This window comes from Lontra canadensis, unplaced genomic scaffold, assembly GCF_010015895.1.
Source record: "Lontra canadensis isolate GAN:19392208 unplaced genomic scaffold, GSC_riverotter_1.0 scaffold55, whole genome shotgun sequence".
Classification (NCBI taxonomy): Eukaryota; Metazoa; Chordata; class Mammalia; order Carnivora; family Mustelidae; genus Lontra; species Lontra canadensis.
In genome coordinates, this window is record NW_022631049.1 from 7,724,268 (window position 1) to 7,750,873 (window position 26,606).

Here is a 26,606-nt window from a genome sequence, read left to right on the forward strand (position 1 = left end):
CCCATCTGGCCTCAACAATGCATAAGTCATAGATAGTAGTCAGTGGACAATCACACAATAAGTTCTTTTTAAAACATTTTGAGATATAATTCACATTCCATACTATTTACTCATGTAAATTGTTTAGTTCAATAGTTTTTTTTAGTATATTCAAATATATACAAGCACCTCCAAAATTTTAGAACATCTTCATGATCTCAAAAGGAAACTTGTGCTCTTTAGCTATTACTCGCTTATCCCATCATTCTCCCAGTTATAAGCAACCACTTATGTACTTTCTATAATTTTGCCTTTTATGAAATTATCATATGAATGGAATCATAATGATCGTGACTGGCTTCTTTAACTTAGCATATTTTCAAGGCTCATTCGTGCATATATCAGTACTTTATTCCTTTTTATGGTGGACTAACATTCCATTGCATGGAAAAACCACAATCTGCTTACTGATTCGTCAGTTGATGGATAGTTTGGTTGTTTCTACCTTTTGTCAGTTATGAATAATACTGTAATAAACATCCATATACGAGTTTCTATGTGGATCTATGCTTTCATTTCTCTTGGGTCTATACCTAGAAGTGGAATTACTGAGTCATATGTAACTCTAAGTTTAATCATTTAAGAAACCGACAAAATGTTTTCTAAATGGTTGTACCATTTTACATTTCTGCCAGCACTGTGTTAGAGTTCTAATTCTTCACATCCACCAATACTTATTATTTGCCTTTTTTATTTCAGCCATTGTAATATGAACTTGTATGAAGTGATACCTCACTGTGGATTTGGTTTGCATTTCTTTCATGACAAATGATACTGAACATCTTTTCATGGGCTCTTTTATTGCCCCATTTGTATGTCTCCTTTGAAGAAATATCTATAGAGATACTTTGCTCATTTTAAAATTAGCTCATATTTTAAATAAAAACACAAGGATTCTTTAAATATTCTAGTAACAAGTCCCTTATCATATATATGCAAATATTTTTCCCATTCTGTGAGTTGTCTTTCCACTTTCTTGATTGTATCTTTTGAAGCACAGAAATTTTTACTTTTGATGAAGTTCTATTTATCTATTTTTGTTTTGTTTTGTTTTCATGCTTTTGGTATTATATCTCAGAATCTACCACCATATTTAAGATCATAAAGATTTACTCCTGTGTTCTCTTCTATGATTTTTATGGTGTTAGCTCTTACATTTAGAACTTTGATTTATTTTGCGTTCATTTTTATATATAGTATGAAGTAATGGCCTGCAGTTGGTTGAATGGTATCCCTCAAAGAAGATATATCTCAGTCCTAATCCGTGGTACCTGTAAATCTTGTTTAGAATATGTTTTTGCAGGTGTAATTAAGAATCTTAAGATGAGATCATCCTGAATTTAGGTGGTCCTAAATACAGTGGTTGTGTCCTTAGAAAGGGATACAAGAACTGACATGGGGGTGGATATAGGAAAGGTGTCCATGCAAAGACAGAAATAGATTGGAGTTATGCTGTCACAAGCCAAGGAATACCAGGAGTCACCAGCAGCTGGAAGAGGCAAGATTCTTCCCTAAAGCATCTGGACAGAGTATGGCCCTGCTGGCATCGTGATTTCAGGCTATCGACCTCCAGAACTCTGAGAGAATAAACTTCTGTTGTTTCAAGCCACCCAGTTCACAGTAATTTGTTGTAGCAGCTCTGAAAACTAATATGGGGTTCAATGACATTCTTTTGAATGTGGCTATCGGTCTCAATACCATTTGCTGAAGAATGGTCTTGGCAACCTTGTTAAAATCAGTTTATCAAAGCCACATGAATTTATTTCTAGATTTTGATTCAATCATTGATTTTTATGTCTATCTTTATGCCATTGCCATACTGTCTTCATTGCTGGTCTGTACTAAGTTCTGAAATTTGTGTTAGTCTGACAATTTTCAGATTGTTCTGTATATTCAGGGTCCCTTGAAATTCCATATGAATTTAAGAAACAGTTTGCCAATGTCACAAAAAAGCCAGCTGAGATTCTGATGGGTGTTGTACCAACTCTGCGAATCAGCTGGGGAGTAACGTCATCCTATCATTTTGAGGCAGGAACATAGGATGTTTTTTCATGTTATTAAATCTTAAATCATTTCTTTCAACAACATTTCATCATTTTCGGAGAATATGTTTCATGCTTTTCTTGCTAAATTTCTTCTTAAGTATTAAGTAGAATTGTTTTCTTAACTTCATTTTTAGATTGTGTTTTAGATTTTAGATTACTAGTGTATGGAAACATGATAGATTTTTGTATGTTTATTTTGTATCCTATAACCATGCTGTACTTAATAATTTTAAGTTTTTTAGAGAATTCCTTAGAATTTCTATATGCAAAATCACATTATCTGTGAATAGAGACGATTTCACGTCTCCCTTTCTGGTCTGAGTATTTTTTTTTTCTTGCTTAATTACCTTGGCTAGAATCTCTAATATAATGTTTAATAAAAGTGTCGAATAAAATCCTTGTCTTACTACTGATCATAAGGGAACTATCAGCTTTTCACCAATAAGTATGATGTTAACTATGGGTTTTTCACAGATGCCTTTATCAAACTGAGGAAAACTCCTTACTATTCCTACTCTTTGGATTTTTTTGTCAAATCCTTTTTCTGTGTCTACTGAGATGATTATACAGTTTTATTTTTTTATTCAATTGATACGGTATATTATGTTAACTGATTTTTCAGTGTTAAGGCAACATTGGATTCCTGGGATAAATACCACTTGGTCATGGTTTTATAATTTTTTTATATGTTGCTGGATTCAGTTTGCTATTATTTTGTTACAGATTTCGGCAACTACATTGATAAAAGATGTTAGCCTGTAATTTTCTATCCTTGTAATGTTTCCTTATGCTTTTGATATCAGGGTTAATACAGGCTTTAGAGAATGCACTGGTAAGTGCTTTTTTTTTTTTTTTTTTGAAGAGTTTGTGAAGAACTGGTATTATTCTTTAAAATACTTGGGGGGGCACATGGGTGGCTCAGTCGTTAAGCATCTGCCTTCAGCTCATGTCATGATCCTAGGGTCCTGGGATCAAGCCTCTCATTGTGCTCTCTAATCAGTGGGAAGCCTGCTTCTCCCTCTACCACACCTCCTGCTTGTGTTCCCTCTCTCACTGTCTATCTCAAATAAATAAAATCTTAAAAGTACTTGGTAGAATTATGTAACAAAGCCATATAGTTTTCAGATTTTCTTTACAGTTAGTATTTTGATTACTAATTCAATCTCCTTAGTTGTTATAGGTCTGTTCAGATTACCTACTTCTTCTTGAGTCAGTTTTGGTAGTTTGTATTTGCAGGAATTTGTCCATTTCATCTAAGTTATATAATTCACTGGCATAAAAGTGTTCACAGTATTCCTTTATAATCATTTTTATTTCTATAAGGTCAGTAGTAATGTCCCTCTTTTTTTCATTTTCTATTTCATAATCACTTATCTTTATTAATTTCTTTCTTCTATTTGCTTTAAATTTAGTTTACTCTTCTTTTTCTAGTGTTATAAGATGGAAGGTTAAGCTATCAATTTGAAATCTTTCTTCTTTTTAAATAGACATTTTAAAGCTATGAATTTTCCTCTAAAAACTGCTTTAATTGTATCTTTCAAGTTTTGCTATACTCTTTTTGCCATTCATCTCAATGTATATTCCAATTTCTTCTTTGACCACTGGCGATTTAGGCATGTGTTGTTTAATTTCCACATATCTTGTTAGTTTACTCAATAAACTGTTATCTGTTTAGTTTACATATCTGTTAGTTTACTCAATTTCTTTCTCTCACTGATTTTTAATTTCATTTCCTTCTGGTCAGAGGATACATTTCAATCATTTGAAATGTATTAAGTTTGTTTTATGTATTAGCATATGATTTACTCTGGAGAATGTTTCATGCACACTTCAGAAGAAGAATATTCAGATGAATAGAATATTCAGATGAATATTCTATTGTTTTTAGAAGGAATATTCTACAGCTATGGTCTTTCTCAAGATTGCTTTGGATATTAGGGGTCTTTTGTGGTTCCATACGAATTTTAGGATTGTTCTATTTCTGTGAAAATGCCACTGGAATTTTGATAGGAATTGTGGTGAATATGTAGACTGCTTTGGGTGGTACGCACATTTAATAGTACTAATTCTTCAGTGGGGAGCCTGCTTCCTCCTCTGGCTCTCTGCCTGCCTCTCTGTCTGCTTGTGATCTCTGTCTGTCAAATAAATAAATAAAATCTTTAAAAAAAAAAAAAGAAAAAAAATAGTACTAATTCTTCCAGTCCACCTTTCCATTTATTTGTGTCTTCTTCAATTTCTTTAATCAATGTCTTACAGTTTTCAATGTAAGGTCTTTCATTTCCTTGGTTAAACTTACTCCAAGTTATTTTATTTTTTAGATGTAATTATAAATTGTTTATTTTATTTTTTTTTTATTTTAAAATATTTTATTTATTTATTTGACAGACAGAGATCACAAGTAGGCAGAGAGGCAGGCAGAGAGAGGAGGAAGCAGGCTCCCTGCTGAGCAGAGAGCCCGATGCGGGCCCGATCCCAGAACCCTGGGATCATGACCTGAGCTGAAGGCAGCGGCTTTAACCCACTGAGCCACCCAGGCGCCCCATAAATTGTTTAACTTCTCTTTCTGATAGCTTGTTATTGGTGTATAGAAACAACAGATTTTTGTGTATTTATTTTGTATCCTGCATCTTTACTAAAGTTGCTTATTATTTCTAAGTTTTTTGGTGGAGTACTTAGGACTTTTTATATATAAAATCATGTCATCTGCAAATAGTGACAGTTTTAATTCTTCCTTTCCAAATTGGATGACTTTCTTTTTCTTGCCTAATTGCTGGGGCAGGACTTACAATACTATGCTGAATAAAAGCGGCAAGAGTGGGCATCTTCGTCTTGTTCCTAATCTTAGAGGAAAAGCTTTCAGCTCTTCACCATTGAATATGATGTTGGCTGTGGGCTGTCATATGTGACCTTATTACTGAGGTACTTTCCTCCTATATCCACTTTGTTATCCACTTTGTTTCTTCTTTAAACATGGTTTCTTTCAGTTCTCTGAACATTTTTATAATGGCTACTTTGAAATCTTTGTTAAATCTGCCATCTAGTCACTCATAGGCAATTTACCCCCCTGGTATATGGGTCTGACTTTCCTGTTTCTTTTTATGTCTTATAATTTGTGTTCAATACTGGACATTTTATATAACACCACTGCAGTTCTGAGGATTGACCCTTGCCCCCCTACCAGGGCTTGTTATTTATTTATTTATTTATTTATTTATTTATTTATTTATTTATTTATTAATTTAGTAAGTGGCTGGATGGCTTTAGTGAAGTTAATTCCCACTCTCCCTACAAGTGTGAAGCCTTTGATTTTGGTTCCTTGGGGAGTGCAGCCTTGTGAATGTCCACAGTTACTCTGAGATAGCAGTGGTTTTAGCAGGGCTCACTTCATCTGTTAATTACTCACACCCAGGTGCTAAGCTCCAATGATTGCCAGGTGGTTGCTTTATGTTTTCAACAATGTCCTAGGAAGTAAATTATTTCATAGACTGATCAAATTAAACATGGGAACATTTTTTTGACCCCAGGAGGGCTCTTCTCTACTGTTTCTTCCCCTAGTTCTGTTTACCTACTCAGCCTACAGTTTAGTTTATGTCTCTAATAAATTTACCAGTAGCCCCTTAATTACTTTTTACCACAGCTCCATTGTTTTTGAGAGCATCTTAGGTGTCAACATATCCACACTGTTGCAAGTGAAATAATTTCCTTTGGGAGAAATTTAAGAAGTTGTTTTTGTTTGTTTTGTTTTGTTTTATGATTGACTTCTCCCACTGGGCAAAATCTCTTAGCCAGAGCTCTGTATCTGGGGGTGAGACAACAGCATGCTTCTCCCTGAGAGACACCTCTGCTTTAGGAGGCAGAAGGCAGCAGTAACCTCAGGTCTTCTTGACTTGCCTCTCCCTGTGTGGAACCTCCACCTTCTAGGAGGTAACTGGTCAGGGCCCCATTATTCTCAGGGGCACCAAGTCCACAGTAAGGCCTCTATGCAAAGAGATGGGTTGGCCAAAAAGGAGTTCTCACCTCTGAACTACACATGCTCAGAACCTAGCCTCACAATAGGTAGCTGGAGGTAAGATAAGAAATGCTGAAGCCCTGACTCTCCCAGGAAAACAGTCTTCCAACTAGGAGCAGAAGTGAGAAGGAACCCTTCTTGTTTAGATCAGTCTGAGAAGTTTCTCTCTTGCTGAGTTGGGAAGGAATGGGGTCTTGGTCCAAATACTGCAGTCTCTCACTACTCTTATTGAGTTTTAGTTGAAACTTTTGAATAAATATTTCTTCCTCTGCAAATGCCCTTAGGATCATTTCCAAGTCTTTAAATGGTTGTTTTTTAAAAGCAACTTTCATTATTTTTGATGGGGAGGAAATCTACAGAGCTCTTCAAGATGCAATGCCAGATACAGAACCTCCAATGAGCGTGTAACATTGAATCACACTGTGCACATTTGATGACATTTTAAATGTAATGAGAACGACCACAAATTTCTTTAAAAAAAAAGTTATTTCCTGTTTGGAGTCTCTGAATTTTTACAGGTCAGTTTGCTTCAGATAAAACACTGATGTCAGCAAAAGGAATACTTTGCCACTTATAAATTAATTTTTCTTCTAGGAGTCAAATCCAAAGTGATAATTCATGACTCAGATTTGGCATAGGAATATAATCCATTTAGTCAAATATGTTATAGCATATTAAGTTTACTTGGCTATCTTAGTGCAGTTATTGCACATTGGCTATACATTTTAAATTAGCTCATATTAGGTTTGCAAAAGTAAATAATCAGTCATTCTAGGATTGTACTATGTTGGCCATGAAGTCATGATTACAAAGGCCTTAATTATATGATTAATATATCCATACCCAGAATGTTGTATCTCTATCACTTAAATACTTTAGTTTCTTTAAGGTCAATATATGAAAATGTTTAAAAACACATTTTTAAACTTACCATATTAGGGTCATATCCCAGAGAAAACAAGTACGGTTTTTCTTGTAAAATTGCTTCCTTCCACTTTTCATCAGATACCAAACCAATGTACCAGTCAGTTTCATATTCTTCAAGGCAGTTAGTCAGCTCTTTAAAGTCTTTTACTGGACCTAAACTTGCTTTATCAATCATTAGTTTCAGAGTATACCTTAACAATGGAGAAATAAAGAATTTTAGAAGTTTTAATAAAATTTATAAAATCAACTTCATAGATGAAATAGACTTTGTTCAATCAATATTTTTAAGACATTGCACTAAAATCATACATATTTCAGATAAAAAGATCAGGAAGAAATGATGGAGTGAAGTAAAAAAATCCAGTAAGTCAAATGAAAAACAGGTTCTCCATATAAAATAAAAGGAAGTGGAAATTAAAATGTAATCCTGATATAATCACTGTACATACTAAGCATTTCTTTTTTTTTTTAGGAAAGTGATTATTATTATTTTTTAAAAATATTTTATTTATTTATTTAACAGAGAGAGACACAGTGAGAGAGGGAACTCAAGCAGGGGGAGTGAGAGAGGGAGAAGCAGGCTTCTCACAGAGCAGGGAGCCCGATGTGGGGGCTCAATCCCAGGACCCTGGGATCATGACCTGAGCCTAAGGCAGACGCTTAATGGCTGAGCCACCCAGGTACCCCAGAAAGTAATTATTTTTTATAGTTAGAAATGAAGAAGTATCTCCTTTTAGGTTTTTTAAAAAAAAAAATCAGTATTTTTTTGCCAGTTACAGTTTATGTATAATCAAAATGAATTACCTGAAAGCTTTCAGTGCTAGTTGAAACAGTTCTGGCTTTTCTGTGAGCCAATCCAAGGCAAGAGACCAAGGCAAAACGCCACTGTAAACTCTCAATATATGACCAGGACTGGGAACCATACTGTCTACTCCAAATAAACTAAAATAACAAGTCATTACTGCATGAACATAAAAGTCTTTTAAAACTCTGTCCTTTGCAATTTCTTCTAGGACACTTGAGACATTTTCTTCTGAATGAAAACATTCCAACTGCCTTAACACAAATTGGTACCACTCTTCTGGAAAGAGTGAGCTCATCTCCCTCATCTTGGAATTAGGCAAACAGCTAGATGTCCACTCTTCAGGTAAGCGTAACAAGTGAGAATGAGAACAACTGAATTCCACAAGGGGGATATATGCCACATCTTTTTGTTTTCCTTTGTCAACAACAGGGTATCCCAATATAACTGACTTGTAAAGACTGTTTTCAGGAACTGTGCCTTCAGAATGCTCACCAACATCCTGAGACTCTACTGATCCTGGAATAGGAAAATTTACACCTGGTACAACTTTTAATTGATCTTTTTCTTCTTTTCCTTTTCTGATAGTTGGCTCATCACCAAAAACATTATCATCAGACCAGTCATTCAAAATTTCTGAATTTAAACTATCTGAGTCTTCTGGAGATTGGGTTTGTGGTGAAGTATTCAAAGCAGGCAGGATTATTAGAGATGCTTGCCCTTTACTTTCAGTTTTGTGAACAACCTCCTGCACATGAGGTCTTCTTGAACAGTACTGAAGAAGTAGCCACACAAGTACTTTAATAAGATCACCTTTAAATTCTTTTAAATTATCATGAGAATCGATTATGCCAGATAGAACATTCCTGGCATCAGAATAGAGTTTTACTGGCAAAACAGTATAGGGTGTCAAGACATTTCCAAAGTGTTCATTAATAGAACATACTCTTGAATATTCTTGTTCAAAGGCACTTAGAAAAACTTCATCAACTCTTTGAGCTTCAGCAGTATGACAGGATGTCTCTTGCAATTCTAACCCCTAAAAGAAGAAAGAGAAAGTACTTGGATTTATGATCACTTATTACATAGCGAAAAGCAACTACTTTTGTATATTCCCATGGATTGGATTCTCATAATGAAAATATGGAAAACGCAAAAAAAAAAAAGTTCCTTAACTCAAGAGCTACACATTTACTCAAACTTATTGGCACTTCAACACATTTGATGCTGCATATAGAGGTGAAAAGTTATGGTACTACTTTAAAAGAAATTACAGAAATGCCACTAGAAATTGGCAAAACAATTTAATTAACTATGACCATAATTTTGAAAGACTATATGTATAGTGAAGGTTGAATCATACTTACAAAATACTTTTTTTAAGATTTTATTTATTTATTTGATAGCGAGAGAGAGAGATATTGAGAGAGCACAACCAAGGGAAGTGCCAGAGGAAGAGGGAAAAGCAGGCTCCTTGTTGAGCAGGGAGCCCAATGCGGGGCCCAATCCCTGGGATCATGACCAGCCTAAGGCAGATGTTTACCCGGCTGATCTACCCAGGTGCCCCCAAAAAACTTTTGTAAATATAAAATTTTTTGGAGGGCAAAAGGCAAAACTGGAATTATTTAGCATATACAGTAGTTTTCTATCCTACTTTAAATGACAGCATTATTCTACTGTGGATATTCTGGAATTTATCCAATCATTTTTCTGTTCCAGATATTTATTTATTTATTTATTTATTTATTTATTTATTTATTTTTTAAAGATTTTATTTATTTATTTGACAGAGAGAGAGAGAGAGAGGTCACAAGTAGGCAGAGAGGCAGGCAGAGAGAGAGGGGGAAGCAGGATCCCTGCTGAGCAGAGAGCCTGATGCGGGTTTTGATCCCAGGACCCTGAGATCATGACCTGAGCTGAAGGCAGAGGCTTAACCCACTGAGCCACCCAGGCAACCCCTGTTCCAGTTTTTTAATTATAATAACATTATTATCATCATACAGATTTATGTATTTGGTTACTGTCTGTCTCCTCCAACTATAATGTAAACTCCATAAAGCATCTCTCTTTTGGTTACTACTACGTCTGCAGTGCCTAAATCAGTACTTGACACAGTACTGGTATGCAGCAAATATATGTTGATGAAATGAATACTATGGATGTGTTTTTAATTTATTTTTTACTTGTTTATTTTTTAAAGATTTATCCATTTATTCGAGGAAGGGAGGAGTAGAAGAGGAAGAGAGTCCCAAGCAGACCCTGCGCCCAGTGTGGAGCCCAATGTGGGGCTCAATCCCATGACCCTGAGATCATGACCTGACCTGAAACCAAGAGTCTGATGCCCAACTGACTGCATCACCCAGGCACCCTTGAATGTGTTTTTATGTGAATTTTAAACACATTTTTATTACTTTTCTATAAGGAATCATTTGAAGAGGATGCAGCAGGTCACTGTTTACTATTACTATTGCTATCATTGTTTACTTATTTATATATTTTTACAAAGTTACCAGTGCCTTTAGTAAAAGACAATGCTGTCACGTTATGTTAGGGTCCAGAGAAAGAACATAGGATATGAACATCAGAAGCCATTTTTAAATCATGGCTTTACCAGGTGTTTGCACAGAATCTTGAGTAGGTCACTTCCCAAGATTCCTTTTCTCTTTCAAAGAAAACTAATCCTAACACATAGGGTTGTAAAGATTTAAGTAATAAAAGTGCTTTGTTGGGGTGCCTGGGTGGCTCAGTCAGTTAAGTGTTGGACTCTTGATTTTGGCTCAGGTCATGATATCAGGGTTGTGAGATCAATCCCCACATCCAGCTCCACACTGAGCCTGGATCTGCTTAACATTCTCTCTCTACCTCCCTCTCTGCCCCTCACCCCTCACAATATCTAAAAATAAATAATTTTTTAAAAAGTGCTTTGTAAACTTTAAAGCATATAACATACAAATAAATGTTGGTAAGGCGGTATTGCTAAGCCACCTCTGTCCAAAAAACTGAAAAGAAAAAAAGACTGCCATCAAAAAAATGTATCTTTACATTATATAATGGAGCACAGAAGAGCAATAAAGGAGCCACATTATTAGGCATTATAAAACATACCATTTTTAAAAATAGAGCCTAAAGGAAGCAATGAAAATGCCCTCAATGTTTTTTAAACATTTTTTAAATAATGCCCTCAATATTGCATGAGATTTGCCTTCTCTTACTTACACAGGTTAGACTAGGTTCTCAAACTTTAGGTGAGTCAGAATCACTGGACGGCAGTTAAAACATAGGTTGCTGGGCCCTCCTCTAGTTTCTGATTCAGTAGTTCTGAGTGGGTGCCCAAGACTGTCCCTTTCTAAGAAGTTCCAGGAGATGTCAATATTACTAATCTGGAGAACTGAATTTTGAGAACCACTGGACTAAAGAAAAAGCTTTCTAATTACCAGCAATTTTATCCCGTCTGTGCTAAGACAAAAAATTCATTCATTCACCACTATTCATTCAACAAATATTTATCAAGGGGCTATTAAGTGCCAGATAATATTCCAGGGGCTTAGGCTATATTCCTTCAAACAGAGATCCTTCCCCTTGTGACAATTACATTAGAGAGTAAAGGGATACAGACAGTCAACAATGAAAATAAGTAAATTATATAGTTTGTTAGAAGGTATAAGTACTAGAAAAATAGAGAAAAAGTAAAGTAAGCCAAGGAGAACTGGCAGTGCCAGGATGGGAGTGGGAATACAATTTTAAACAGGATAGCTATAGATCTCACTGAGGTGATATTTGAGCAAAGACTTGAAGGTGGTAAGGGAGTTAGCTGTGTGGTTATGTGAAAAAGAGCATTCCAGGTAGAGAGAATAGCCAGTAGGCTGGGTAGAGTTAGAGGATTCAAGTAGTAGATGAGGCCAAGAAGAAATAGAGAGCCTGACCATTTAGGGCCTTGGCTTTTACTCTGAATGAAAAAAAGAGATTCACTGTAGGGTTTTGAGTAGAGAAGTAGCAAGAAATGAGTTAGATATTAAAGATTACTCTAGCTGAGAATAGACTATTGGGAGGCATAGGTAGAAAGAAGCAGGGAGACGAACTGGGAGACTATTGCAATGACCTAAGAAAGAGATAAAGATAGCTAATTGTAGGGTAGAGAGAGGTGGTGGCATATAGGATATGGCTTAAAGACAGCAAACAGGATTTCTTGTTGGATTGCATATGGGGTATGGAGGTAAACAGGAGTGAAATACCACTGCACTAAAGCCCAAATGTTTTGGGGCTGAGCTACCAGAAGGGTGGAGTTGTTACCAAGGACTGCTAGGCTCTGGACAGTCTGTTGTTTTTGTTTTTGTTTTTTTCATTTTGTGTACTTTATTTTTTAAGCTTTAATTCCAGTAAAGTTAACATACAATATTCTGTTAGTTTCAAGTGTACAATAAAGTGATTCAACAGTTCCAGTCTGATGTTAATTAAGAGGTCTAGGAAAGAGGGGCACCTGGGTGGCTCAGTTGGTTAAGCATCTGCCTTGGGCTCAGGTCATGATCCCAGGGTCCTAGGACTCTGCTCCGACTCCAATTCTGACTCCCTGCTCAGTGGCAGTCTGCTTCTCCCTCTCCTCTGCCCCATCCCCCCTACTTCTGCATGCTCTTTCTCTCTCTCTCAAATAAATAAAATCTTAAAGAAACTAAAAAGAGGTCTAGGAAAAGAGAAGGAACAATCAAAGGAGACTGACAAGGACTGACCCATGAAACAAGCTAAAAGAAGATACTGTGTCAAATGCTGCAGACAGGTCAAATAAGACCAGGTCAGAGAACTGACATTAGATTTAGCAATGTGTTAGCCAGTAGATACCTTAACAAGAGCAGTTTTGGTACAGTAATAGATAACAGGGTCAAAAACCTAGAGTAAGTTGAAGAGAGAATGGGAGAAATGAAATTTGAGATTTGATTTAAGTAATTCTTTTAAGGCATTTTGCTTTAAAAAGAGGAGAAAGGCAGGGTGTAGCAGGGTAGTAAGGATCAGAAGAGGTTTTTTATTAAGTTAAGAATGCTTATGTGGAGTAAAAAAACATTACCGGGTCACACTTTTGAGATGCTCAACTAGATAAGGATATAAAGAACAGGCCTGGACAAAAAGAGGGCAAGTATATTTTGTTACTACGCTCTATTACACAATCAACACTAGTCTACGTAGAATGTGTTCATATTGAAATATACTTTTAAAATCCCTTAGGCGTTTTCACAGGTAATTAACTGATACTCTTAAGTTGAGCTATTAAGCGTATACTCTGTCTATAACAGGTAAAATTTTACACATGTGCTATAAAAATACTAGAGAGGTTTCAAATGCACATTGACCTTAATGTTAATACAGCAGTAAGTATAACCACATTCTAGAATCATTATCCATATTAAACGATCCTGAAAACGGCCCAAGTAATGAGATCCAGGTAAGAGGAGACCTAAAACAAATTAGAAAAAAAAAAGTAAGTAGTATTCAAGCTTGTTTTATTTTGCCATGTGAATCTTCAAAACTGATAAGACACTTGGAACTGATTTATAGCTCCTTTTATTCTCTCTTTATGGAATAGAAACAATTATTCACTGCGTATCAGGGGGCATTACATTAAGCTTTTGATAGGAACAGGAACAGTTAAAAGAGAAAATCTAGAGGTAATACATAAAAATTCAAGGATATATTTTCTAGAGAAACAAATTAGAACCTGCTATATAAAATCCTAACTACAGTAGGAAAAGTAGAAAAGTATTAAATATAAAAGTATATAAAAGCCAACTTCACATTATTTATTTAAACCATTTTGGACATTTTTTTATAAACACACATATAAAAATGTTTTGTGGTGTTAAAAATTTACATAAAATGCTACTACCACACTGTATAAAAACTTTAAAAGATTAGTTTTCTCTTAACATTATGTTTCTGAGATCTGCCCATGTTGACTGCAAATAGTTCAAGTCATTTGCACCTACAGTTGAAAATTCACTGTATGAATACAGCTAAATTTGAACATTCATTTCCCATTTATAAACACATTCCATATATTTCTGATTTTTCTCTATCATAAATAATACTGCAGGGATTACCTTTGTGCTAGTCTGCTTATGCTATGTGCTGTACAGTAAAGAGTTAACATAGCAGAAATAACTGTTACCCTTTGAAAGTCCTGCTTGCAAAGCCGTCTGATGGCTGGCAATGGGGACTTGCGTTTCTGGAGAATTCTCACCATCCTCCTTGATAAGTAAGAGTGTCATTGTGTCTAAACAGTTTGTAAAAACAATACAGTTTATACTGAACACCTGTTTTCTTTCTAGGAGTCTGGAATCTTGGTACATGCTAGGCAGAGGGTGGCCCTCATGACCACACCCCAATAAAAGCCCCAGGCACTGAGTCTCAAATATGCTTCCCTGGTAGTCACCGTATCACACAGGTTGTGACAATGTGTGACTGGGGAATTAAGCATGTTCTGAATGATTCCATCAGGAGAGGACATCTGGAAGCTTGCACCATGATTTACCCCATGTAACTATTCTCTTCATTGATTTTATTCTGCATTCTTTTGCTATAATAAATCTTAGCCATGAGTACAAATATATATTGAGCTCTGCAAGTCCTCTCAGTGAATCATCAAACCTGGATATGGGCTTGGAGAACCCCCAAAACACATGTACAAAAGTTTCTCTAGAATCAGAATCTAATTAGAATTATGGAATCTAAAAGTGAATCCCTAGGTCATGGGATACATACACCTTTACTATAGGCTATTAGTTTACTCTTCAAGGTGGTTATATGAATTTATATTCCCTTCTAGCAGGGTGTGAAAGTTTCTATTCTTCATACCCTAGCCAATACTTGGTAATGTCAGACTTTTACGTTTCTGTCAACCAGATGTGTGTGAAATGTTATCTCATTGTTCCCCTCCCCCCAAGAGAAACTTTATGACACACTTCTTGGCTGAGTGTAACTGATTCCATAATAAAGTATAATTTCTACCTTAGGTATTTATTACTTTAGATGTGAGTCAAACCTCACAGGTATTTTTATAAGTGGCATAATATTATATGATAAACCTTAATTAAAATTGGATGAAAAGATTAAAAGTGTAGAATATTTTCTCTGAGAGAGAAAAATGATTATTCATTAAAAAATTTGTACTATAAAGTTTTTCCTAAATTATCTCCCAAATATAGGTAACAAATAATTAGAAAAGTTCAATCCAAGTAAGTATTTCATTAAAATTCTAATTTGAAATTATTATGCTGCCTGGAATCAGTTTGCCAAGATGTCACTGGATATTTCTAAAACAAGATTCAAAGGCTAAGGCATATGATAGGAGACACCACACTACGGTCATCAGCTTGGGCCTTATCTAAAACCAACCTTGAGAACCTTAAGAAGCACAATACAGTTGAATTTGTAGTTAAGTGTACAATGAAAGCATTAACTCCTAAAATTAGTTCATCCTCATAAAAATTTTTTTTCTTGCTGATACTTCCATAGTACTTCACTTTGGGAGGCTATTGATCATTGACCACTGCTTTTGTTATCTTGCCCTAAAACCTTGTCAGACTGTTTACATTGCCATACAGTAACTAACAAGATCCTAACAAACTCCCTTAAGCCCTTCAATCTTGTATTATGGAAAGCTAGTTTTTACTATTCATGGATCTAAACCATTGCATCTACTTGATGTGAACTCACAATAAATTCATGGAAATTTTGGGAGATAAAGTGTTTTCATGGTTAAGTAGTGGGACTATAGCTTGATTTTATCCAAGAAAATATTTTTTTAAAAAATGTCAAGTCACCTTAATGAAATTTCCCCTTACTATTTTTATGACTTTATTTACCTCAAAATAAGGAGCAAGAGATATACTTCTATTTCATAGTTAGTCCTTCTGCCATATATCACAGTATTAGAATCTATAGAATGGTTGAATCAAAAGACTTCTTTTGTATGTCTTTTTTTTTTTTTTTTTGTATTTTAAAGATATCAGTGAGGATTTTTTAAGCAAAAGCATTTACTTACCTAAACTTCCAGCTGCCATTGCAGCCTGCAGTGCAGTGGTCAGACCTGGGACCATCTGCTCGTAGTACACCGTGTCTGCGCACACGCAGGCCGTGGTGCCCACTGCTCCTGGCCAAATCTGAACAGGTCGGGGAAAGCCCACCAAGAACAAAGGAAGGGTGAAGAGGGGAAGTAAGGGAGAGGAGAGTAGTGTAGAGAAAATGAGGAAGACCAACACAAATGGAGAGAAGACAATGTTGAGAATACATAAAGTGGTGGTTGACTTTCGACGTTTTTTCTCAGTCCACGATGCCAAAAGTACAGTCACAGCAAATTGCAGCTTAGAGATGAACTGAATCAGACGATCACGCATGATGCCAACCTGTAGAGATGTAAAAATCTTTCTTTTATTCTCAAAGACTTCATGAATTTTCAAGGTCACATAAGGAAAACTGTATAATTTTATTATTGCTACAATATTTTTGTGGAAATAGCCCTTATATGAGATTCTTTGTTGTGATTTTCTCCAACCCCACAAGTAGTAAATGAATCTACATTTTTAAAAGTTTGGGCTCCCTTAGGAAAAAAGTAATAACAAAGAGGACAAACAGAGTGCTAGGATAGCTTAAAGTTGACTAATTTTTTGCATTACACGCTTGTTAGGTCATGAGAACCGGAAGTGGTAAATAGTTAAGTAACTATCCTTAATTCATCCTTATTTTAGAGAGTATTATACAGATAAACAGAAGTCATAAGACAAACCTTAGTAGATTAAAATCATACAAGTATGTTCATACAAATCATGCAAAGTATGTTCTTTAACCAAAACAGAATTTGATCAACAATAGAAATAAAAAAAACAATAAAGGAATCTTGAAATTAAAAGACACAATGCTGGGGTGCCTGGCTGGCTCAGGTGGTTGAGTATGTAACTCTTGTTCTTGGGATTGCAAGTTAGGTGTAGAGATTACTTAAAAATAAAATCCTACCAAAAAAAAAAAAATTAAAAGATACATTGCTAAGTAACCAAGGGGTCAAAGAAGACATCACACAAAAAAAATGAGAAAACATTTTGAGATGAATGAAACAAAAACAACATACCAAAACTTGTGATTCAGCTAAAACAGAGCTCAGAGGGCAATTTATAGCCAGCTTTAAATGCCTATATAGAAGATCTTAAACCAATAAGATAATCTTTCACCTTAGGAAACTAGAAAACAAAGCACAAACTGAACCTCAAGTAAGCAGAAGAAAGGAAATAATAAATATTAGGGCAGAAATGAAAAAAAAATAGAGAATATAAAAATAATCGAGAAAATCAATGAAACCAAAAGCTGGTTTTTTTGAGATCAATAAAATGGACAAACCTTTAGCTACACTGACCAAGAATAAAACAGAGAAGACTCAAATTACTAAAATCAGGAATGAAAGAGATAACTTTACCTTATAGAAATCTTACAGAAAAAAATTAGAAGGACAATAAGAGAATACTATGAACTGTATGCTGATAAATTTGATCACTTAAATGAAACAAACAAGTTCCTAGAAAAACATAAAGCAACTCAAAAAGAAATATAAAAACTGAATAGACATATAAAAATTAAGGAAATTGAATTTGTAATTTAAAAGCTACTCAGAGAAAAGCTGAGGCTCAGATGCCTTCCATATTACAAAATACTACATACCGCAAAATATTTAAATATGATCAAACATTGAGAATAATTAGTATGGAATTACTAAATCATTCTATGAGTCAGTGCTATTTTGATATCTAAACCAAAGACATGACAATAAAAGAAAGCAACAGATACATATAAATATCAACCACACGAAAATACTAGTCAACCGAATCCTGCGACATATAAGCAGGATTATACACTATAACCAAATGGGATTTATTCCTAGAATGCAAGGTTGGTTTAACAACCAGAAATCAACATATTATTCCATGTTAACAAATTAAAGGACAAAACCACATGACCGTTTCAATAGACACAGAAAATACACCAGGCAAAATCCAACACCCTTAATGATAAAAAGACTAACCCAGAAATAGAAGGGAACTTCCTCAACCTGATAAAGAACATCTATACTAGGGTCGCCTGGGTGGCTCAGTCAGCTTAGCTTCTGCCTTTGGCTCAAGTCATGATCCCAGGGTCCTGGGACCAAGTCCCGCTGAGTGAGGAGCCCAATGCGGGACTTGGTCCGAAGACCCTGGGATCATGACTGCTTCTCCCTCTGCCTGCTAGTCCCCCTGCTTGTGTGCTTGATCACACTCTCTCTCTCTCTTTGACAATAAAAAACTTTAAAAAAAAGTTTCTTTAGAAAAAAAAAAAGGAACATCTACAATAACTGATGTCATATCTAACAGTAAAAAATTGACATCAACTTAATGGATAAAGACTGACTGCTTTCCTCATAAGATGTCCACTCTTCTCTTTGACATTATACAGGAGGTTCTGGCCAGGGCAAGTAGGTAAGAAAAACAGAGGAAAGACATCTAGATTGAAAAGAAAGAAGTAAAAATGGCTCTACTATTTCTAATTTGCAGATGATGTGATCTTATATACAGAATGTCTTAAAAAATCCACTAAAAATCTACCAGAACTCATGGAAATGAGGTTTTAGGATACAAGATTAATATTTTTTAAAAATTAATTGTATTCTCTACTCTAGCAGTAAACAAGCCAAAAAATGATTTAAGAAAACAACTCTATTTATATCATCAAAAAGAATAATATACTTAGGAAAAATTTAGTAAAAGTGTTAAGACTTATAACACTGAAAACTACAAGACATTGTTGAAATAAAGATCTTAAAAAAATGTAAATACACATCATATTGATGGATGGGAAGAATTAATATTTTTTAAGATGTCAATACTCCCCAAATTGATCTACACATCCAAGGTAATCTCTACCAAAGTTTCAGATGCCTTCTTGCTAAAACTTAAAAGCTGAAACTAATATTTACATCATAATGCAGGGGCACTGGAAGAGTCAAAACAATCTTGAAAAAGAACAACAAAGTGGGAAGACTCACACTTCCTGATTTCAAAACCTACTACAAAGAATAGTAATAAAGATGGGATACTACTGGCATAAAGACAGACATATAGATAAATGGAAAAGAACTGTGGGTCCAGAAATAAACTCTTACATTTGTCATTTGATTTTTGACCAGGGTGCCAAGAAAAGTTATTGAGGGAAGTATAGTTCTTTCAATAGATGGTGCTGGAACAATTGTATATCCATACATAAAAGAATGGATTTGGAATCATGTGCAAAAATAAGCTCAAAGTAGATCATAGACCCAACTGTAGGAGTTATAGTTTTAACTGTAAAACTCTTAGAAGAAAACACAGTAAATCTCTATGATTTGGGAATAGGCAGTGTTTATTAGAATGATCCCAACAATTCAAGTGACAAAAGAACAAAGAAATAAATTGAACTTCAGCAAAATTAAAAACTTTCTTTGCTTCAAAGGATATTATCAAGGAGAAAGCCTACAGAATGGGAGAAAATTTTTGTTTATCATATATGTCAAGGAACTTGTATCCAGAATATATAAAGAACTCTTAAACTCAACAAAAAAAGGGCAAGCCACATAAAATGGACAAAGGATCAGAATAGACATTTCTCCAAAAAACATACACAAACGGCCAATAAATTTATGAAAAGATGCATAATTAGCATTTAAGGAATGCAAATAAAAATTACAATGAGATAGCAGTTTGCACCCATCAGAATGAAAAAGTCAGATAATAAGTATTGGTATGGATATAGAGAAATCCTCATGATATTATTGGTGGGAACGTAAAATGGTACTATCACCTTGGGAAAATGTTTGGCAGTATCTTGAAGTGTTAAACATAGACCTACTATGAATTGAAATTCCAGTCCTAGATACTTAAGAAAAATGAAAACATATGTCCAAAAAATAAATATCCAAAAGCATGTACACAAATGTTCACAGCAGCATTATTCATAATAGTAAAAAAAGTAAAAACAACCTAAAAATCCATCATCTGATAAATAAATCAACCAGAGAAACCAAATGTGTATAAATGGTTTCTGGGGCTGGAGTGGGGCGTGGGAAGGAGGGTAGAAATAGGGAAGGACATTAATGAGCATGAGGTTTCTTCTTAGGATGTTGAAAATGGTTTAAAATTAGACTGTAGTGATGCCTACTGCTGAAATGTGTAAGTAGATGATTTTATGGTATGTGGACTATATCTCAATAAAGCTAATAAAACATATGCTTACTAGTAAGAGTCTGATTCCTGTATCCACACTTCTGTTCCACCACACATCCGTACTGGAGATCAACAAGTGTACTACTGATACAATGACTGTCTCCAATAAAGCATTTTCTGTATGCTGCCATACCTGCGGTACACAAATTATCCACTTTATCAAGTAGAATTTGATAAATTTAAGTAAACTGTCAGAATAAACAAAACTGCAATTAAACTTAGCAGTACAAAAATACTATTAAGTGCTTATAAGGATTACCATTCTAAAAGCTCTCGTGAATCCAATGGAGACAGACACAGAGTGGAGCCCTTGTAAGGAACTGTCCAATGAAAGAAATGCTATCATAGCAAAGGGTGATACTAGGACAAACAAAAAAAAAAGAGACAAATTTAATTATTTTGGTTAATGATTTTTATGAGCACATTTTAGCAGTTAACTGAAAAAACTAATAAACAAACAAAAATAGAAACAAATAAATGCCTGTATGTTGTATATTGCAAAAACATGGGAATTCCATATTTTTGTATACTTCCTAGATATAACACAAAGTTAGTAGCTTTTATCTTCCTACCTAGATTTAGCAAAATCCGTCTGACAACACCAATCTTCACAAGCCTTGTTCGCTTTTCTAAGAATAAAGTCACAGTTTGCACATCCTTTGGATAGAAAGGGTTTCGGAAAATTCCAAAGATACAGACACTTTGAATTTCTCTAAGTATCCACAGTATTATAAGCAATATCATCAAAACATAGCCAACAACAGCCTGAGGACTGTTTTTGGAAATCTGTGAGAAACGAGCATAATGATGCAGCAGACTAGTTTCTATGAGAGCCAAGACTAATATGATGATGTAGAAAAGGCACTCCTTCCACGTAAACTGTTTTTCTGAGCCACTGGGTAAAGCCTTAGATTTGGTTCCAACTCTGTGTCTAGTCACACTGTGTTTGAAGACAAGACACGTGTCACTTAGGTTAAGACTCAGTAAGAACCCAAGTCCAGTCATGAAAAGAACCACACCAACAGTGCTGGGAATGAAATACGATGTTACAGCTGTTCCAGCAGAAATGATGAACATTATTAACAACCTGCAGAGAAAAAGAAAAAAAGATTTGCTCGAAAAGAAAGATTGCACTTAAAGAATAAATTACATAGAACTTTAATATTTAAAATAATTACCGGAGGTGTGTTGACATAGATGAGCCTCCAAGGCCAAACTCTAAAACCTGCTCCATCGCCCATAAGAAAAGTGAGTCAGGTGGGGGCAGAGTCCCTAGTGCCCACAGAAAGGGTAAAAATATAAATAAGATGTGTAAAATCTGATTCACTTGTTCTAGAGCTGGTATATTTACCAAAAACCTGTAAGAAAAAGGAAACATTTAAATCATACCAAATAATACACAGAAGAGGATCTTCTCAGGAAAAACAAAACAACACATGCAACCCACTCCCTGAAACAAAGGAACATTTACAAAAAGATCCTAGTCCCAAACTGTGAAAGAGCAACATTTATAAATTGTGACCATTGTCCTTCCCCCTTATCAGCAACTATCCCTACTCAATTGTGTATGAGATTAACACTTAGAAAATATGTGGATTCAAATGTGGAAAGAAGGAAGAAGTAATTAAAACCAATTTACTAAATAAAATTGAATTTAGGGATTTGTAGAACTGAACTGAGACCAGAGTAAAAATATTTCATCCTTAATTATCTAAACTACATTGCCTGCAATTCTACCAATGATTCTTCAGAGTTTAAAATTTTCTAATTTAAAATTATAACTCTGGGAAGGCCAAACCTTATTGATGTTCTTAACCATTAGTAGCTAGCAAAGAGTACTCTTCTTGTTCTCCTACTCCATCCTCACCCCCATAACTGTCTTGACCTTAGGTCCCAGAATTTAAGGTCAGTATAATTAATATCAGAAGTCAGCAACATTCGGTCATGAATGTATCTCTGTGGGTTAGCCTGGGAACTTAACTAGCATTTATAATATTGTTTTCATTTTATACAAATAGTGGTATGGATCTGAGAATACAAACTTGTAAAATACAATCTCATAAGTTAGAGATGGCTCTATAAAGTGGAAAAATTGGTTCCCGGCATAGCATTTACCAGTTACCCAAATATAATATTATATGGTTTAAATAATTTAATAAAAACTTAAAGCATAGAAGAATAAGCACTATCAATATATAACTAGTATTTTTGGAATAAAGCTGACCAAACACTTTGTCTGGAAACCAATAATGTCCTAATACTTACAATGTTCTAAAGATAACTTGCAAAAAAGAAAACTAAATCTCAAAACTTATAGCATAATTATACTTGAATACCTGAGCTGCTAAGAATCAAAGTCAAGGAGAAGGCACCTTCTGTAATAATTACCCACTTAAGTGTATGTTAATAGCCCAGAAGCAAATGTATAGAAACTATGGCTATAATAATGACATAATGTGTTTGCTCACACAGATATCAGGACTATGTCAGCTAATGCACTCTGTCTCATAATGTATGTCCTTCAAATTTTTATAAGCAGAGAATTAATGAATACAAGGTTAACAATGTGATGCTAAATTAGAGGACAATACTTTCTGCAGTGTAGTTTTAAAATACATTTCATTCTGGGAAGAAAATACTCAAGTACCAAAAAGGAAAATCAAACCACACACAATAAACTGCAGGAAGGTCAAGGAAAACATGCAGATCTGTAGTTATTTTTCTTCTTAAAGACTGTTAACATTTCTCTTCCTAATATATCAAGATAGTATGTTTTGTGTAAAAATAATATATATTCAGGAAATATTTTACCCAAATTTGATTTAACCTCCCCAAATCTTTTTGTTCTTAAGCAGTGACATAGAAAATCTATTTATATACAAGAGTATCATACAAAAATACAAGCATATGTAATTTAAGCAACCAAACATTATGATCACTTTCCTGTATGACTCCTACTAAATAATATGATTATTGTGGTTAATGCTTTTATATGGAAAATATGTTTAAATTATATTTCTGATATGTAACATGAATTTTCTAGAGCAAAATATCTAAGCCCTCAAGAAAAAAGCTTTGAATCTAACAACCATAAAAATATTTCAAATTCTATATACTCACTAAGATCCACATGACCAGAAAAAAGATGTTTATAGTGGCTAAGATAACATAAATATGCATCATTCATTGAAACAATTCCTGAGAGTCTATGAACTAAGAACTATGGGTTTAACACTTGTCCTTAATAAAAAAGCACAGAAAAAGTTATTTAAAATTGTTAATATACAAGTGTAGTGGGTAAAATAAAGAATGGGGAAAGAGAAAATATTATTATACTGTGAGGCTTGTCTCTTCAACTTTTACATTCTCTCAAATAAAATTAAGACACAATTTGATATATTTGACAACTGTCCAAACTTTGCACAGTGTACACATTTCATACATTATTTACTTGCAGTATCATAGCTACTATATAGAGATCATCTTGATTATTTTGCTGACTAAATTTCTTTTTTTTTTAATTTAAATTCAATTAGCCTACATATGGTACATCGTAAGTCAAGTGGGAGGTAATCGTTCTGCATAAACATGTCATCTTTTTCTATAAAAATAGATTTGGGCAGGCTTTTGTCTTCTTTCAGTTGAAAAAAAACCTCTTTGTAATGATCGAACTGCAAACATTAAAACTGCATATTAAATCCTACTAGAATCAGTAAAAAAAAATTTACACTCTTTCATTTAGAAATAAGTAATGCAGAAGGTCAAGGTAACCAAATTATGAATTAACAGATTTTTTTTAAAAATTAAAGAACTCAGGACATCATTTTAAATGCAAAGATGTACTATAGGCAGGTATATAATTTCTGATCTCAAAAATAGCACAGTGAGACAGTAACTCAAGAACTTAAATTCTTTTTTTTTTTTAAAGATTTTATTTATTTATTTGAAAGAGAGGCAGTGAGAGAGAGCATGAGCGAGAAGAAAGTCAGAGGGAGAAGCAGACTCCCCGTGGAGCTGGGAGCCTGATGCGGGACTCGATCCCGGAACTCCGAGATCATGACCTGAGCTGAAAGCAGTCGTCCAACCAACTGAGCCACCCAGGCGTCCCAAGAACCTAAATTCTTAAAATAATCTTATAAACTTAAATATTTTAGAAGGGGACGAATGTATATATATATACTGAAACTCAAATTTACTGCCAACTTTTCAAAACCAAGTATTTAACTGTAGTATATTTTATGGCTAATAACTAGCACACCCATTATAAATGGATTTCCCATAAACTAATTCGCCCCTTACATACGTGATTAGATGAAGAACAACAAGGATATTATAGTGTCCTCTGGTTCACTATAATATAGCACAACTAGAAGAGATTAAGATTTAGGGAATAGCAAATGGTCCCCTAAGAATAGTTCAGTTTCAGTACAAAAACTGGTTAAATATTTTTTAAATGTCTTGTCTTATTTTAGGCTGCCATAACAAAATACCACAGACCAGGTGGCTTAAACAATAGAAGTTTATTTCTCATAGTTCTAGAGGCAGGAAGATCAAACTGCCACCACGGTTGGGTTCTGGTAAGAACACTCCTCAAGGCTTCCAGATAGCCAACTTGTCACTGCATCCTTACATGGTGGAGAGAAAGATATCAAGCTCTTTGGTCTCTCTTCTTATAATGGTACCAATCCCATTAGAATAGGACCACCCTGATGACCCAACTACCTTTCAAAGACCTCCATCTCCAAATCTATCACATTGGGGGTTAGGGCTTCAACATATGAATTTTGAGGGGGCACATACATTTATTCCTTAATATTCCACCCCAGTATCCCAAATTCATATTCTTCTTACGTGCAAAATATATGCATCCCATCCCAACAGTCTTAAAAAATTCCAGCATCAACTCTAAAGTCCAAAGTTTGTCTACCATCTAAATCAGACACAGGTTGAGACTCAAGGTACATCCCAACCTGAGCCAAAATCCCTCTCTAGCTGTGAACCTGTGAAATCAGATAATTTATGTGCTTCCAAAATAAAATGGCATGACAGCCCCAGAATGGACATTCTTATTCCCAAAGGGAGAAGCGGGAAAGAAGGAAGGGGTGACATGCTCCAAAGAAGTCCAAAACCTAGCAAGGCAAATTCCATTAGATCCCAAGGCTGGGAAAGAATCTTCTTTCATTTCATACTCTGCCTTCCAGGCCTCAAACAGCTCCAGGTGGGGGTCAAGGCTCTGCAGGGCAGTACCAGCCCCAAAGCCTCCAGCTTTTAGTTTGTTGAAACCAAGAAAGTAACCCTGACAATCTCTGAATTACTTTTGGGGTCATTTTTTCCTCTTCTTAAACACCTGTCAAATCTAAGAAGTCTAACAGCCTTAGTTTATTTCATCTTGTCTCTGACCCTTTTCAGAGGAAAGGTCCTTTTTCAGTTTCTGTTGAAACTGACAGTATTTTGTTCATACAACCCCATAAACTCTTAATTTAGTGGTAGTCCAGTCACACTCTTGGTGCTCACTTCAGAACATGTTTTCTCATTTTTTTTGCAATATGTATAGGCCACAAATTTTCCAAATGTTCAAGTTCTGGTTCATTTTTGCTTATCAATTCCTTCTTCAGTTCATTGCTCCTTTCATATAAGCAGTCAGGAGGAACCAAACTCTTCTTTCAACCAGTTGCTTAGCAATCTCCTCACCTCTATACCCAATTACATCACTCTCAAGTTCTACTTTCCGCAAAACATTAGAAAGTGGTTCGGCCAAGTTTTGTGCCACTTAATAATAAGAATCACCTCTCCTCCAGTTTCCAATAACAGGTTCTCATTTCTAAGACCTCACCAGAAATGCCTGTAAGTACATATTTCAAGCATGTACCTCAAAAGTCTTCCAGCCTCTATCTATTACCCAATTTCAAAGCCACTTCCACATTTTTAGGTATCTGTTACAGGAGCAACCCACCTCTTGCTATCAAAATCTGTCTTAATCAGCTTGGGTTGTCACAATAAAATACGAGTGGAGGCTGGAAGTCCAAGATTAGCATTGCCAGCATGGTCAGATTCTGCTGAAAACTCTCTTCCTGGTTTTTAGACAGCAGCCTTCTCACTGTATCCTCATACAGTGGAGAGGGAGAGAGATCAAGCTCTCCTGCTTTTCATCTTAAAAGAGTACTAATCCCATCAGATCAGGGCCCCACACTCATTTTCCTAATTACCTCCCAAAGATCCTATCTCCAAACACCATTGAGGTAAGGGCTTTAACATATTAATTTGAGGGGGACATAAAATTCAGTTCATTACATGTCTATACATTTCTACCCAGACAGGAACCTGTGAAAGAGAAAGCTGCAATCTACAGAAACAGAAATAAAAGTCAGATTTAGAAAAGGTAAGCAAAGGGGGTTATCCAACAATTTGTAAACATTTTGGTAAACAATTTTGTTTAACAACTCTGTGTTCTATTTTTCTACTATAGCAAATAAAAAAAATCAACATCCCTTCTACATAGTTACTACAACAAATTAGAAATG

At 34.9% G+C, this 26,606-nt stretch overlaps 1 protein-coding gene across 2 annotated transcripts in view; it reads right to left on the minus strand.

Moving 5' to 3' along the window:
* Positions 1-26,606, minus strand: part of PCNX4 (pecanex 4) — a 69,695-nt gene that overhangs the window by 1,009 nt on the left and 42,080 nt on the right. For both annotated transcript variants that reach the window (XM_032875271.1, XM_032875270.1), the window contains exons 3-10: positions 21,264-21,443; positions 20,658-21,172; positions 20,345-20,445; positions 20,096-20,218; positions 15,852-16,212; positions 13,162-13,265; positions 7,825-8,861; positions 7,025-7,211 (exon numbers count right to left, since the gene is read on the minus strand). In XM_032875271.1, coding sequence (XP_032731162.1) covers positions 7,025-7,211; positions 7,825-8,861; positions 13,162-13,265; positions 15,852-16,212; positions 20,096-20,218; positions 20,345-20,445; positions 20,658-21,172; positions 21,264-21,443 — 2,608 coding nt within the window. The remainder of the gene's footprint in view (positions 1-7,024; positions 7,212-7,824; positions 8,862-13,161; positions 13,266-15,851; positions 16,213-20,095; positions 20,219-20,344; positions 20,446-20,657; positions 21,173-21,263; positions 21,444-26,606) is intronic.